This window comes from Lissotriton helveticus, chromosome 4_1 (genome assembly GCF_964261635.1).
Source record: "Lissotriton helveticus chromosome 4_1, aLisHel1.1, whole genome shotgun sequence".
NCBI lineage: Eukaryota > Metazoa > Chordata > Amphibia > Caudata > Salamandridae > Lissotriton > Lissotriton helveticus.
In genome coordinates, this window is record NC_136063.1 from 252426111 (window position 1) to 252441140 (window position 15030).

Genomic DNA, 15030 nt, shown 5'->3' on the forward strand with positions numbered 1-15030 from the left:
TTTATGCTTTTTCGCACTTTGTATTGCAGAGAGCATTTCTTATGTCTAAATCTTCAGCACAAGCACTTTATTTCTTATAGAGATAGGCTGATTTATTTGCAAAGCTTAGCTTCGCCTGAAATTGGTTCTGCTGAACTTAGTTATATTCTTGCTGCTATGAAGATAAGTAAAACTTATGCATCTTAATTGAACTATATGGAGATCTTATATCATGGCATTATAAAATGATCCTTATTAATTTATGTTTAATTGTATGATTGCTATGATTGTTGTGTAATATATTTTATTCTGTGTGCTTTTATGGCCACATTAATTTAAAGACACTTTGACTAAACTTTTAACAGGTGGAGTCGCCGGGTGATACACCCCAGATCCAGGGAATTACTGTGGATATTGCAATTCTGATTCAATTTACACTACAGGATGTAACCAGGATTATTGGGCACCTCAAAATCAGGACCAAAGTGGTCATCAGGGAAGCACAATACATTGTTAGGAAGGGGAAGTTAATGAAAAGCCTGTTTCATTCTATGGCCCTTGCAAAAGGCTACTGGGGGCAGACAGAGGGTGTCACTGAAACATTAGTGTACTATCTACAGGTTTAAGGTGGATACATTTGGAAGTTAAAAATCAACATGTTACTGAGCTCCAGGCCCTATGATGTGCTAGTTGTAAATAGCGATGAGCCAAATGTGCTCGGCTATTTGAAATTTACTGAGTGAGGGCCAACAATGTGGCTGAAACTGTACCACTTTTAGAGGAATCATTGAAATTGGGCTTGGTAAAGATAAAGAAAACATATGAATTGTATATTACACTCCTACCCTTAGATTATTATTTATTAAATTGCAGACTAACGGCCCGGCTACTGATATGGTGATTATCCTGCCTATGTTAGCCCCAGTTCTATGCTTCTACCATGAAGCTGGAATCACAGAGTAAATAACAAACTATCCTTTTCCTTTGGAGAAATACACGTAATACTTAGAGTATGCCCCTTTTCACAATATTTTTCTGCAAAGATGAGAAGCTTTCTAGCTAATGTACTTGCTCTCTCCATCATACCATCTACTAGGAAAAAAACATTGTTGAGCCTTTTCTCCTACGCGATGTATATAGTCATTTGCAGTGAACACATGTATTTTAATTGTATTCAAATCCCTTGTATGAGAAACTCTGGATGCAGTTAATGAGGCCAAATATTAGATCATAGGTAGTAGAAAGGTTTCAGGGACCAGAAGTGGATGCTATTGGTGAAGAATGGGAGAACAGTTTACACCACACATATTGGGACCATTTTGGCTTTTAAGGTAGACAGATTTACTATCTCAGACACTAGAATAGGAATTACTTTGCCCAGAACCACAGAATGTTTGATCGAGTACCAAAGCCAGAATTAGAATCATGGTCTCTAGGTTAGAAGTACAAAACATAAGTCACTACACAAACCTTGGCGGGTGAAAGAGATGAGTATACAAGTTAGTGAATAAGTAACACAGCTCTGTGGCAAAGGCTGCAAGCCCCTTTGGGACTGTGGGTGAAAGGGACCTGGAACCTCAAAGAGCCTCCTCTCCAATCAATCTTCATTTCACAGTCCAAAGTATTTCGTTTATCTCACATCCACAGATAGACAGCGTCTAACCTTTAGATGAATTGAGTGCAGTTAGCCAAATTTGTTATGCAGATCACTGCATGCATTACACCACTAATCTGTGTGTGAAGTAGTCTTAAGAAACAGAAACTATAATCACTTACGAAATTGGACATAGATCTGCTAATTTCTTGCCAATGTCTAGTCCTCACGCAAGCATGTCTCCAAAAAGGAGTGTCGAATGACCTACCCAATGTAGGTTCTTTCAACTGTCCCTGCCTCCTAGTAACTATATGGCTTCTCTTTCAGGAATGAATATATCTATATATATAGTTCTGAAACTGAGAAATGGTGTAGAGAGAATTAAAGAAAGTAATAGCGGGACAAAGGGATGCAGGAAGACAATGATCAAAGGAGGTCTGGAACGGGGTAGGACGAGAAAGTAAAGTCAGAGAGAAGAAAGAACAAGGAAGAAACAGGAGGGATTGAGATAACCACCTGTTTGACCTGTCAGCCCTTTGGGTGGTCCCTCCGCTTATTTATTTATTTTTGTTCCCTTTTTGCCCCTCAATTCCTTTCATTTTTATGTCCACTGGAATTTTTAGGTGTTGTCCTGGGGGTTAGGTACTCCTTGACCCTATAGTTCCTCATAGGCCTTGAAATCCCTCCTTTTCTAGGGCAAGTTTAGCTACACAAAATGGTGGCCAGTAACTGTCACAACGGATTACCTCAGGGACTGGCCCATAGACTTATATGGGGGATCTAGAACCTTCTGGCCTGTTCTGGACACTTGGAACTAGGGGTATAAAAAGGCCAACTGTAGGGCGGCCATTTTAGACACAGAGAGAGTACAGTGAGGAGTGGGGTTAGTCAGGAGTTAAGGCTTCTAGGTGGGGAGGGTGGCACACTAAGGAAAGGTTTGACAGTCTTCGGGCCTGCTATCCTCCTTTGCTGACGTCCCCCCTACCGGATGACCTAGCCCTGTCTTCATCCTTTACCCCGGGTCCAGCGTCCTCTTGTGTACCCCCTCAGAAAGGAGCTTTAATCCAGCCCTAGTGGGTGAAGACCCATGAGCCGGGAGTTGGAGGGTGCGAGAAGTTGCCACGATAGGGGCCTAAGTCCTTGCCTTAATTCTTCCCCTCCTGGCTGCCAACCAGAACCCTGAAGGGACTACCCTGAGACTGTACTTCTAAGCCTACTATTGTAGTTGCATCGCAGAAGTTTCATCAAGACTGACCCCGGGCTGTGTAGCGCTTCTCGCGCTTGGTTGAACTCACCGCCACTCGATCAACAGCTGCTGGGGTAGTGCGCAGTCTGAGCCTGCCTGTTCTGTGAGGCGACCGGCATCGCCGTGAAGTGTGAGAGCTGCTTCCACGATGGTTGCCTGGTAACAGAGGCCCAGCAAAGCTCCGCCCGACGATCCAGGAAGAGGCGAGTCGCCAGAAGGTGAGGGGCGGACAGTGAGGGGGCCGGGCCTAATCGGAGCACTTCCCGAGTTAACAAGTGGAGGGAGAGAGTCGTGGAAGAAGGGGAGGGAAGTCCAGAATCGACCCCCCCCCGACAGGGAATCAGTGCGGGATCAGCCTCCGAAGTCCTACGGACGACGCAGAAACGATAACGGAAGTCCGAGACTCTGTCAAGTGCGCTGCATGTACTGCGGGGAATATCTGTCAGACCTACCATCATTAACGTAAGCGGGGATTGTGAGGTGGAGGGAGGGACTCGGTACACCATAACTTTTGCCAGGCTGGTTCTCTGAGCAGTTGTCTGGCCCTGTGGAAATCGTGACTGGAGTGCCTGAAAAACAAACCCAACCGATCTACAGCACGATCGGCTGGTAAAATTACGGCAAGGGAGTGTACAGTTATTTATTGCAATCATAAGCGAAGCCACAAGCCAGGGATAGATTGAGAACATGGTTGCTTGATGCAGGAAATAGATAACCAAGCCTGACGAGGAACAGGAACCCCACATTGATGTTGGAAATTGAGTCCTATTTACCTTAAGTGAAAGTGAATACAGTCCACTTAAAGATTGTTTACTTCAAAGTATGGGCCTGATTTCCTGAGACACATGTTATATGGAACCAATGCTTAGATAATTTATCGTTTTGACCTATCTTTATCATTCTAGGCAGTCAAAAGTGGAATAACTGCAGGGCTGCTTCTGGATCTTGTATTTCTCTCATGTGTGATGCAAATGTGTGCTTTAACAGAAATGTAATTCCTACACCTGTCTGCTCATGACTGTTATGATTATTTATGGTCAGCTAATTTAATTAGATCTTATGCTGTTTTTATGAAGTAACAAAAGAATGTAAATTATTGGCAATGTATAATATGTAAATTTATAAAACGGTGAAGCAACTGAAAATCTAATTGAAAGGAAAGATAAAGCTTTCCACTTTTTCGAAAACTGGTGTAGTGTCATTTTTGAATGGATGGACGCTGAGTTACTGTAAGGGTGTGACGCAAGCTTAACACTTTTGCCTTTGGATTAGATCTTTCCACTCTGTGCCAGGCTACCCTATGTGGACTGGTAACCCCAGGTCTAACACCACCACCGAGAGAAGAAGCAGAAAAGATAGATTTTAGAAGAAAGGGTGGAAGCGACAAATGTAGAGGAGTAGTGGAAGATATAGAGATCAAAAGGGTGGATACTAGAAAAGAACTGTGTGTTCGGTGGAAACTGCTGGACCATGATCCAGCGTGAGGAAAGTTTGGGTAAGTAGAGATTGGAAGAGCCATTACAACAAACCAAAGAAATGGATGTTGGAGAACAATTCAAATCAAGGATAGCAAAGAAACTGACAGATACATTTCTATTGGTTTGCACGTAAAGCACGTAATGCAAGAGGGAGAACATCCCAAGTTCTGGATAGTAACCGACAACGTCTTGTGGTATAACTAAGTGGAGACTCTGACAAATACACAAAGTGGTGGTAAAGCCTTGGAGAAAGGGTAACAGTGTCTGGATTGAAAAGAAAAGTGTCCATTGGGTTATTTTATAGTGAAATCAAGAGGGCCTTTAGACCCAGAATTAAGGAGCTTTAACCAACAAAAGGACAGAGCAGCACTGTTGGAGGGGGAGATCCTGGAAGGGAAATGTCTCACAAGGAGAGTACACAATGCATGTTGCATATTTTAACTGCATCTTTAGAGTCGTCTATTAGGATGGTGGGTTAGGTAAACTGATCTTGGACAGGTTTCCACGTAAGTATTGTTGATACTAATACTGCCCACTTACCCTTTTTCCGGAATGCGGTTATCTTGTCAGTGTCACTCCTTTTCACCTTAAGCAGACAGCGGACGAATTCAAAAGCCATGGAAGCAGAATTTCCTAAAATGTTTTGCCCCTGAAAAATACATTATCAAATTAAATTAATAGTACACTTGGCATTGTAAGGATAACATCTGTGACCTGTGAAAAGAGTTTTTTCGTGAAAGGTGCATTTATTCACAGACACACTAACTCTTTGTAAGAGAACATCAAAGACAAAATCCTTTAAATAGAAACAACTCAAGGGTCATAATATAGCTAAACAGAATCGATGCTTGACCAGTATGAAGGAATTTAGTGTTGGGGGGGTCATAAATGGGACAGTAACCAATATTTGTGGAGATAACAACAACAGGATGTTTTTTACAGGGAGAGGATTATGTTTGGTTTGCAGCGACTCCAGACAAAGGTGTGCATTAAGTGCAATCTTTTTTTTATTTTTATCTTTTTATTGAAAATTAAATAAACAAACAAGGCAATAAACACGATACAGTAGGATATCTGTCCGAATGGGGAGGGAAAAGGCAATACAATAAGGTATACAAACAATATCAGGGGAGGGAAGCAGGGGAGAGAAGAGATCAAACAAAATATGCATGATATAATACAAGGAATGGCAGGTCAGGGGGAAAGTTGAACTTCAAGAGTATCCACAATTAAGTGCAATCTTGAATGGTGATTGGGAGTATATAGCCCTAACCTTCAGGCCCTCATTACAATTGGCGGTATACCACCGGAAGCAGTAACTCCAGTAACCCCAAGTGGATTTCCGCCCCTTGCAATTGAGTGGCTCTGAGTCTCTGGGTCCTGAATTACCATTCCGCAAACTCTGAATTTGGCAATCCTTGGCCTGCATACAATGAACCCAGGCATCCCTGGCCTTGAAGGCACTGGGGCGGGACTCCAGATGCGCTCTCGATGAATCCACTACAGTGATAGGGTCTGCAGGCAGAAGCACTGCCTGGCGCAGCCCAACCATAGAGCCTACAATGAGCCCCCTAGTCAGGACTCGATGATCCCGATTCTAGGGACATAACTCGGAATAAATGACACTTGGTGCAAGGATATCAGACCGAAAGTAGATTTTAGCCCCTGGTATTCCCTCATCAAATTCTGAATAACCTGTAATAATAGCCTAAGTGTAAGCGCATTGTAGTGTAGCAACCACCAAGGTGGAAGGAGGAAAAGTTAGATTTTGCACAGGTAGGTTTGGAAACAATGAGGAGGTGAAGGTTGGCAGTGTGCAGTGTATGGGGAGGTCAGGAGAGAATTTCAGCTTTTAATAATAAGTTGAGGTACTTATGTCCTACTGCTACTGGCTGAGGGAAAACCAGTCAGCAGTATCTTGAAAAGCTAAGTGATAGTTTTCTTAAGAGGTAGAAGGTGTAGGTCGGGAGGGTGACAGGCAAACCATGCAGTTATCTACCTCACCCTGACAAGTGAGTTTTTGAGGAAGGTTGTTATGTGGAATTGAAGGCCTTGGGTGGATTTTTCTGATTTTGAGAAGCTGATATCTGAAGGCAGTGGCGGTAATAGATGTGCATTTCAGTGCTGAATAGCAATCGCAGGGCTTGAACATATGTAAATGTAAATGTATTTGAGCTTGTAAAGCGCACTGCTACCCGTCCGTAGGTTTCCTGGCGCTGTATAACTCTGGGGAACCCGTCCTAGCTTTCCCTGTGGGATGGTCCCTGCTGGGAGTCCCCAAGGTGGAGCCAGGCATCCCCGGAATTGATGGGGCCGTTGTGGAGATTAGGCAAGCTAATGCCCAGAGTTGCCGAGTGGAACCACTGATTAGAGTAAGCACCGAAGCGAGAATTATCGAGCCCGCTGACCCAAGTCCACGACCCTGCCGCGTCGGGAATTGAACCCTGGTCCCGGGCCGACTTTTGCTCCCGGGTCTGCCGCCTCTAACCAGTAGCCACACTACTCCAACATAGGGGGAGGAGCAAGGACATCAGATGAAAATAACGTCACTGGAGATGTAGAAAAGGGATAAAGGTTAAAAAAGGCCAGAGGGATCCCAGAGCCATTAAGGGACTGACAACAATGAGAAAGTTACAGGTTCATGAATGGAATTGGGTTTGGGAAGGGCAATTGTGGGTGTAAATCAGTAGTAGTAGAAGCCGCCAAACTACAGATAGCGCCACTCTGGCAGAAAGCACATATTTCAAAAACATTAACCCTGGGGATGCCCCCACTAGGTGGGGGTGGACAAGGACTGGGACAAGTGCCATACAACGGAATGATCAAACTTTACAGGTAAGAGAAATGAGAGGCCCGGAGAGGTGGGCTGATCATTTACAGTCTGAGTCACAAAAGCCCACGAGTCCCCCTTCAGACCTTATCCTAAGTTCTGTGGAATCTTTCGATCTTCCAGACACCTTTCTTGAGAGAAAGGGATTTGAATAAGTCTTAATTTGATAAATCTCTTCAATAATAGGGCCCTGCAAAACCACCACAAATCCACAAATCATATACACTTGAGGCACCTTCATGGTTAATTCTCACTTTCTATTGTCCTTTATTGCTCCACATTCAGAGGTTTCGCTGAAATCCAAAATAATGAATACTTACCTTTTCTGAGGTGCTGCAGTTGAAGTTAGTCTGTGCACTTCGGTACTGCTCACACAGCACCTCAGTACCTTTCATAGACACAGTGAAGTACTCGCAAGACTCTTCTTCTGCGCAATCTGAAAGAAGCCACAGCTAAAGGTCAGCAAATGTTCACTTTAGTAGGCAAAATCAGTGCCATGCACTTATTGCACGTCCATCCTTGACAGCTGTTTGGATCATCATCATCCAAAGACAGGAGGTAAATAATCACAAGTGTAAATGCACTCCTACAATTTGTGACAACTTTACAACGTTGGGCTATTCACCATTTCCAAGTGTAAAGTTACTACAAAGTGTAGCCAAAGTGTGTACAAGTCTCTATGCATACAACGGAGGGTAGAGCCAAACAATTGTATAGCTGAGTAACTCTCACAAATTGGCAGTGTTCTCCATCACCGGCGTTCTGTCTTTGGTGAAGTATGGGAAAATTAGGAAAGCATATTAAATAATAAAACTATATTACAACATTATTTTTATGTTAAAAATGAATGTAATCAAATCAATATATTTATTTTAAATGAAGGCCACAATAAAAACGTGTACTCTACTAATTGCTTGCATTTTTATTAAAAATGTAATAAATGTAAATGTATTAAATTTCAATAATTTTAAAAAAATGGATGGAAAACAATTCCACCTGTTGTTTTAAGAAGAATTTATTATAGCAGAGAAGTAGGAGTACAAAGACCACCAACCTACATCAGGCAGCCCCCACTCCAATTGCCCCACTTGGAAGCTTGGTACAGAATACATAGGACACACTTTGGATTACTGATGATATAGGTACCAAGCAACAGAAGGCAGCTAACGTAAATTGTCATAAAGTCCGAACATTTGTGAAGGATGCATGAGAGCTTTAAAGTAGATGCAGGGTGATACACAAGAGCTACAGGTAATAACTGTGATTAAATCCACTGGGAAAAAAATAGTTCACTCAAATGGGCATACATCACCATTCTATGGGAAAACCATAAGTGCACATTTAATTAAACTTAGTTGACTTGATGACATAAAATAATTAATAAACTATATGAACCATCAATGTATTATTATTCACACACACACAGTTCTACTTTACATTTTGTATAAATTACACCTTGTTTCCCTACTCACAGGGAACCAGCACCATAGCATCTACTCAGGATGCCCCAATTCTGCCATTTTTCTGCCCCACCTTATAATATCCACTTACTTGAGAAGCAAGAAACAAAGTTTACATTGCCTCCGACTGAGGGGTCCGATTGCATAATCCCTTCGACCGCTTCACTGAAGATCATTTTGGATTCAGGGACAGCCTCAAACTTTCTCATCACTAAGCAAAAGAAATTAGGTGATTTAAAATGGAATCTATATTCATTTGACACCTCCACTCTTTACCACTGATGATTCCAAGAGGAAGAGTGCCGTAAAACAAAGCCCAATAGCAAACTTTAAAAAAGCCCTTATGCACATAAGCAAAAGACAGTTTATATTTTGACTCTTTGCAAGTCATGCCTTCCCCATTTTGGTAAAATAGACAGAAAAGTGAAGAAACATAATAACTGGGATTACCAGAAGCAAGACATCACAATGTGAAAAAAATCACACACTGTTACAAATGGGAGATCGGACACACCAACATTTGAAATGAATTGCTCAATTTTATAAATGCATATGGGTGAGTAAGTGACAGTATTAATGTAGCGCCTACCACCCCATGGGGTCTTTTGGTGCTGGTCTAAAATAGTAGAGCCTTCATCCTTTTCTTTGAAGCATGATCTCTACCTGTAAGGAGTTCCAAAGTAGGGAATCACCACACTTTGAGACTGGATTTGTGGACCAGTAAATTGAATTGGGTCATGCTGCACTGAACACTTGCCATATGATTTTAGAGGCCAGGTAGTTTAGTTGAATTCCCGTATGGCCAGACCCAAGTCCAGGTGCGAAAAGAGGAGGGTTATTCGTGGGGCTAGCTACCACACCATGTAAAAAAGCCATAGTTACTGAAACGTCAACCAAAAGACATCCAAGACTTGGGGAGAAAGGAATCTCTTTCACAGAGAGCTATGACGCCTTGTGGTGAAAGCCAAAGATCCCTGTAAGCCACAAAGTCGATCCACCTACTTTCAATCAACACCATCACCATAGGGATACGGAAAGTGAGGCCAATGTTTGAGGTAGGCAAGACAGCTCATGTGACAGCAGAGATGAAAATAATACAACCTTGCCATGCTTTGCAGCAGCAAGACCAGATCGACACAGTCTGGACAGAAAAGGCTGGCTCCAGGAAGAATGCTATTGTATTCTGGACATAAGGAAGAGAACGCCCCACATACTCAGGGAGTAGCACTGATGCCAACGCCAGCTGGCAACAGGGCTCTGATTGGAAGGTAACCATCGTTCCAGAATCATCACAGTGACCTTCCGCACAAATCAAAATAGGATCAACATGAATTTTATCCAGTGCGATACACCTACAAATGACAGCAAAGAGGAAAAAGAAAAGAACAGTTTCACAACAAACTTTAGTCTATCCTGGAGAAATGCCTTGAGAGATACATCCCCATTCTGATGGGGGACCTCAATGCAAAGATTGGATGTGACAACACTGTGTACAAAGAAGTCATTGGCAGCCATGGCCTCTGCAACATGGACAAGACTGGTGAAAGGCTTGCAGATCTCTGTGCCCTGAACAGTCTGGTGATAGGAGGTATTATATTCCCACACAAAAGATTGCACAGAGCAATGTGGGTGTCACCAGACCATTCAACAGGGAATCAGATTGACCATGCCTGCATTGCCAAGAATTTCTGGAGATCCTTGCAGGATGTGAGAGTGATGAGAGGAGCGGACGTGGCATCTGACCATCACCTTGTCATGGTAAGGTTAAAGCTGAAAAAAGCATGGATGGAACTGACAAACCAATGCCAGTGAAATGACACCAACTTCTGCAAAGATGGCCAGAATACTCAGTCACCCTCAGTAACGAGTTTCAAGTCCTGCAACAACTAGAGGATAAAAGAGGGCCTGTAGAAAGCCAGTGGAAGAAGATCAAAGAAACAGTGACATCAACTTGCCAAGAGGTACTGGGTCCAAAGAAACACCAGCATAAAGAGTGGATCTCCACCGAGACTCTCTATAAAATCCAAGAGAGCAAGGAAAAGAAAGGTGCAGTCCTCACCAGCCAAACGAGAGCAGAAAAATCAACAAATCTAGGCGAATACACCACAACCACCATGCAAACAAAGAGACGCTTCAGAGCAGGAAAGCAAAGATTAATTGATGGTTTTGCCACAGTAGCCCGGGAAGCAGCAAGACCTTGGAATCTTGAAAGAACTGTACAAAATAACAAGGAAACTCTCAGCAGATATAGCAAGCCAGAAAGACCTGTTAACGGAAAAACTGGGAAGACAATCAGGGGTAAAGAAAGCCAACAATGAAGATGGGTGGAGCACTTTGAAGAACTGCTGAACAGGCCTAAGTCTCCACCAGACATACAGCCAGCTGAGAAGAACTTGCCAATCCACTGCAGCAGACCAACCAAGGAAGAAATATGGCAAGCCATCAAACATATGATAATTGGAAAGACAGCAGGACCTGACAACATTCCAGCAGAGGCACTGAAGGCAACAATTGAAAAATCAGTAGACATGCTCTACCCCATATTTTGAAGGATTTGGGATGAGGAAAAGATGCCATCAGACGGGAAGAAGATATATCTGTTCAAGATCCCCAAGAAAGGTAACCTGAGTAACTGCACAAACTACAGAGGGATGACACTACTATCAACCCAAGACAAAGTGTTCAACAGAGTGATCCTGAACAGAATATCCTCTAATTCTCATGCTAGTATGGGTACCCACAATTTCGGAGATGTGCAAATAACCACTGCTTCTAAACTCTATTTCATTCCCATTTCGGAAATGCATAGGTTTCCTTGTTACGTATTTTTCAATGTTCATATTTTACCAAATTAATTGCTAAATACCCGGTACACAATGAAAAACCATTGCAAGGCGCAGCTCAGTTATTGGCTCTGAGTATCTCGGGTTCTTGTTGATTGTACACGTCCTATATATACCTGCAACCAGAAGGTTCCAGCAGACATAAAGATATATTGCTTTTAGAATTTGCCATACTTAGAAGAAGTTACAGGTGAAAACAGCTGTTTTTTTCAACTCAATTTTAATATTTTTTTATTTCTATAGAAAAACCTTGAAGAATCTACTCAAATGACCCTTTGCTGAATTTAGTGCACTTTTCGAAAAAGTATAGCTTTCTGGGATCCATTAGTGTTTTCACACCCATTTCTACCTTTAACTGGAAAGAGGTGAAAGCATAAAAAATAGGAAAAATATGCTAAATGCCAAAACATCTAGCACCACAAACCCTTTGTTGATACCATTTGCAGGGAAAAAACCAGACGCTTTCTTCTGCAGCATTTTTTTCCCATTTTTCAGTAAGGAACTTAGCTGTATTTTTGCTAAAATTCTCAGTCCCCTCCAGGGGAATCCACAAACCCGGGGTACCTTTAGAATTCTCAGGATGTTGGTAGAAAAGGACACAAATTTGACATGGATACCTTATGTGGGCACAACGTTACAGGGGCCTAAGAGCAAACTACCCCAAATAGCCCAAAAAAGGCATGTTACAGGGGCGGAGGGGAGGCCTAGCAACGAAGCGGTTAAACCAATGACATGGGCCGACCATGGTAAGGAGGCCATCGATATAGGCATAACACTAGATGGTCTGAGCAAAACATTGAGTGAAACAGGGTGAAGAGACAGATTCCTTACCATATAAAAGAGTTATCCCACATCAATTATGTCTACACTACCTCAATCTTTCGCTTTCCATTATCAAAAACCTTTTGTTTCTGTATTTCTCTCAAGAAACCTTAGCTGGGCCCTCCTATAAATGTTAGTGTTGTGTAATTCTCTTCTAGTCTTTCACCCAAACCTTTCTGAAAGCCTAGAGTACTTGCAATTCTCTCTCCCACACTGCACTTACATGATGAAGGAGTTCAGATCCACTTTCTAATCTTCAAACTTCAGGAGTGTGGCAGAGGCCACAGAAGATCCACTATTCTTTTTCTATTTACACCACCTTTCTCTCTGCATTCAAATATATATTAGCCTCTAATTTATTTTATTTTATTTATTTATTTTGAAAGTTTTGTATAGCGCGAACAAGATCTTTACAGATATCAGAGCGCTTCACATAGGAAAGGGGAGCATGAGGGAACATAGTCAAACAGGTAAGTAAAAAATGATACTAGTACAAACACGTGGCAACCAGGAGAATCACATAAGGCATTAATACATATAATGGTAATAATAATAACCTCTATGGTTTTGGCAAACTCTACTCTGAGGACTGAATACATAATGTCCACCTGTAACCGCCTCTCTTGATTAATGTGCAGTCTAGGATATGTACTGAAATTCAGACGATGAAAATTGCAACCAACTTTAAATTCAAGTGGTGAAAAACATAATTCCAGCTTCTGCTCTTAGGAATAAATCTAATTTCACATGTACAAACCGCCCTACCGAAATCATGCTAAATTCCAGCTTTGAATAACTTTTTCTGGAGCATTGTAAAGTTCAATCTTAAGCATCACAAAACCAATCTTTGACTACCCCTGAGGTGCAACAAGCACACATGTCTGCTTTTTGGATAGCCCTCTGGTCACTTTGCTGTTACAGACAGGGTTGCATATGCTTGAGAAGTTCCTTCTGTGATAAAGATGAGTCTGGTGCCGCAATTTAAAGGGGGGTTCCCTAATTTGCATAGGGATGAGACTCTGTGAAAATGAAGAAACACTGCAACTGAGCATGTGCTCTATTATAAACATGGTAGTGGAAGCAAGGAGAAGGTTAGGGTGTGGTCTGACTGGGTGCCACAAAGAGGTGGTGCAGGTAGTGTGCCCCCCTTCCCAAGGATACCCCTTGGAAGCAAGAATGAAAATCCTATGAACCTCCCCTAAGCTATAACTCTGCATGCAGATGCAGTCACTCATTGCACCCAACACACCCCATCCAAATGCAGGCCTGGTTGCCTGCACACTGAAAGACACACTGGCTGCTTCAAACAGCTGGTCCACCTTTCAGTGATGCCCCCAGTGTAGGTGTGAGTTCATAGCTGAACTGTGGTAGTGTATTCATGGTGTAGGGCGCACTGACCCAGTCTACACCTAACTATTTGAGACTAAGGGAGTGCGCCCTATATACAATATGACACAGAAGTTCCCTTTTGCTCCCACCACCCCACTGTGGTGGGAGCAAAATCTTGACACTTCTGAATGATCAGAGATGGTTTAACTCTTTTCTACAAAACCTTTACTGCGGGCAATCATTTAACACTCTTTGTCAGTTTAATGTATAGAGTTAGGTGTCCTTTATGGATGTGAGAGTAAGTAGAGCAGAGCCAGGGGCCAGCAGCAGGTCATGTTCTCTAACAGCAAAGTGATATTCTTCATATAAAGGAACAAAATATGCATACATCAAGAGAAACTGCTGTTTATGTGTTGCATTCAGTATTCTAGATAGTTAAGGAAATCATACATATTCTGAATGCACAAAATATTTAAACCTACTGCATTGTTGCTTAGAATAGCCCTTCTACAACTAGCCAGAAGAGCAACTTGTATGAGCAATAGAATAAATTAAAAGTGGGAGCCACATCAACCCTGTAAGTGTGGTCTTTCAGTAAAGAAACCCCAGCAATGCATATTTGTGCCTCTGACACTCTAGACTAACACAGTGGTCCACACTGCTAGAATTCACAGAAATGAAGAGATACATACACAAGCATTGTGCATCACTAAGCAGGCCTTCTGTTTCTGTCCACGCCAGTCTTTCGCCGGTATCACTCGCACAGAAATACGCCTTTGTGACATCATCTTGCTGGGCCGGCATATACTGACCATCTTCGTCACATTTTAGGCTAATCTTGTTCATTTGGCAGCCAGTGAGGCCTGTATAAAAAATACTCATTTAGATAGAACCTCTTACATGAACTGCACACCACATTTTCTACTGCACCCTTATTTCACGATAGTGCACCCTTCAAAGTCAAATCGTTTGCCACATTTTTAACGGTTGGCTAGCAGTATGAAAATATAATGATGGAATACATGATGGTATGGCCATTGTTTCTTTTAAAAGCCTCATTATAGCAATGTCAATGGCCTTGCTTTGCACATATCCCCAAACCTCTATTCCAAGTTGGCCTGGACCTTTAGTAGAAGTGTTGACAGACTGGCTCATGAGGGCTAGGATGTTCTTGGTGCAGAGCAGTGGAATGACTGAACAAATTCATCTTGAGACCCATCAATAGGAACAGGAAAGCTCAGACCACTAGTTCTACCTATAGCATTCATTTAGCTTTTTCTATGTATTAATCACCAGCTATTGTATCCCAATATTTAGTCATGCTTGAGAGAATATTAAGCAGAGTCTTGTAGGCAACCAAGTAACACTGTCATCTACAAATAATCAGAAGGCTTTCATAACTCAAACTGGGCAAAAATGTAGGACTGTATTAAGACTTTGTGTTGTTTC

At 42.3% G+C, this 15030-nt stretch overlaps 1 protein-coding gene across 1 annotated transcript in view; it reads right to left on the reverse strand.

Annotated features, from left to right (window-relative positions):
* Positions 1-15030, reverse strand: part of TG (thyroglobulin) — an 825201-nt gene that overhangs the window by 516284 nt on the left and 293887 nt on the right. Inside the window, exons 22-25 of the mRNA XM_078686739.1 lie at positions 14274-14444; positions 8679-8798; positions 7448-7563; positions 4838-4946 (exon numbers count right to left, since the gene is read on the reverse strand). Coding sequence (XP_078542865.1) covers positions 4838-4946; positions 7448-7563; positions 8679-8798; positions 14274-14444 — 516 coding nt within the window. The remainder of the gene's footprint in view (positions 1-4837; positions 4947-7447; positions 7564-8678; positions 8799-14273; positions 14445-15030) is intronic.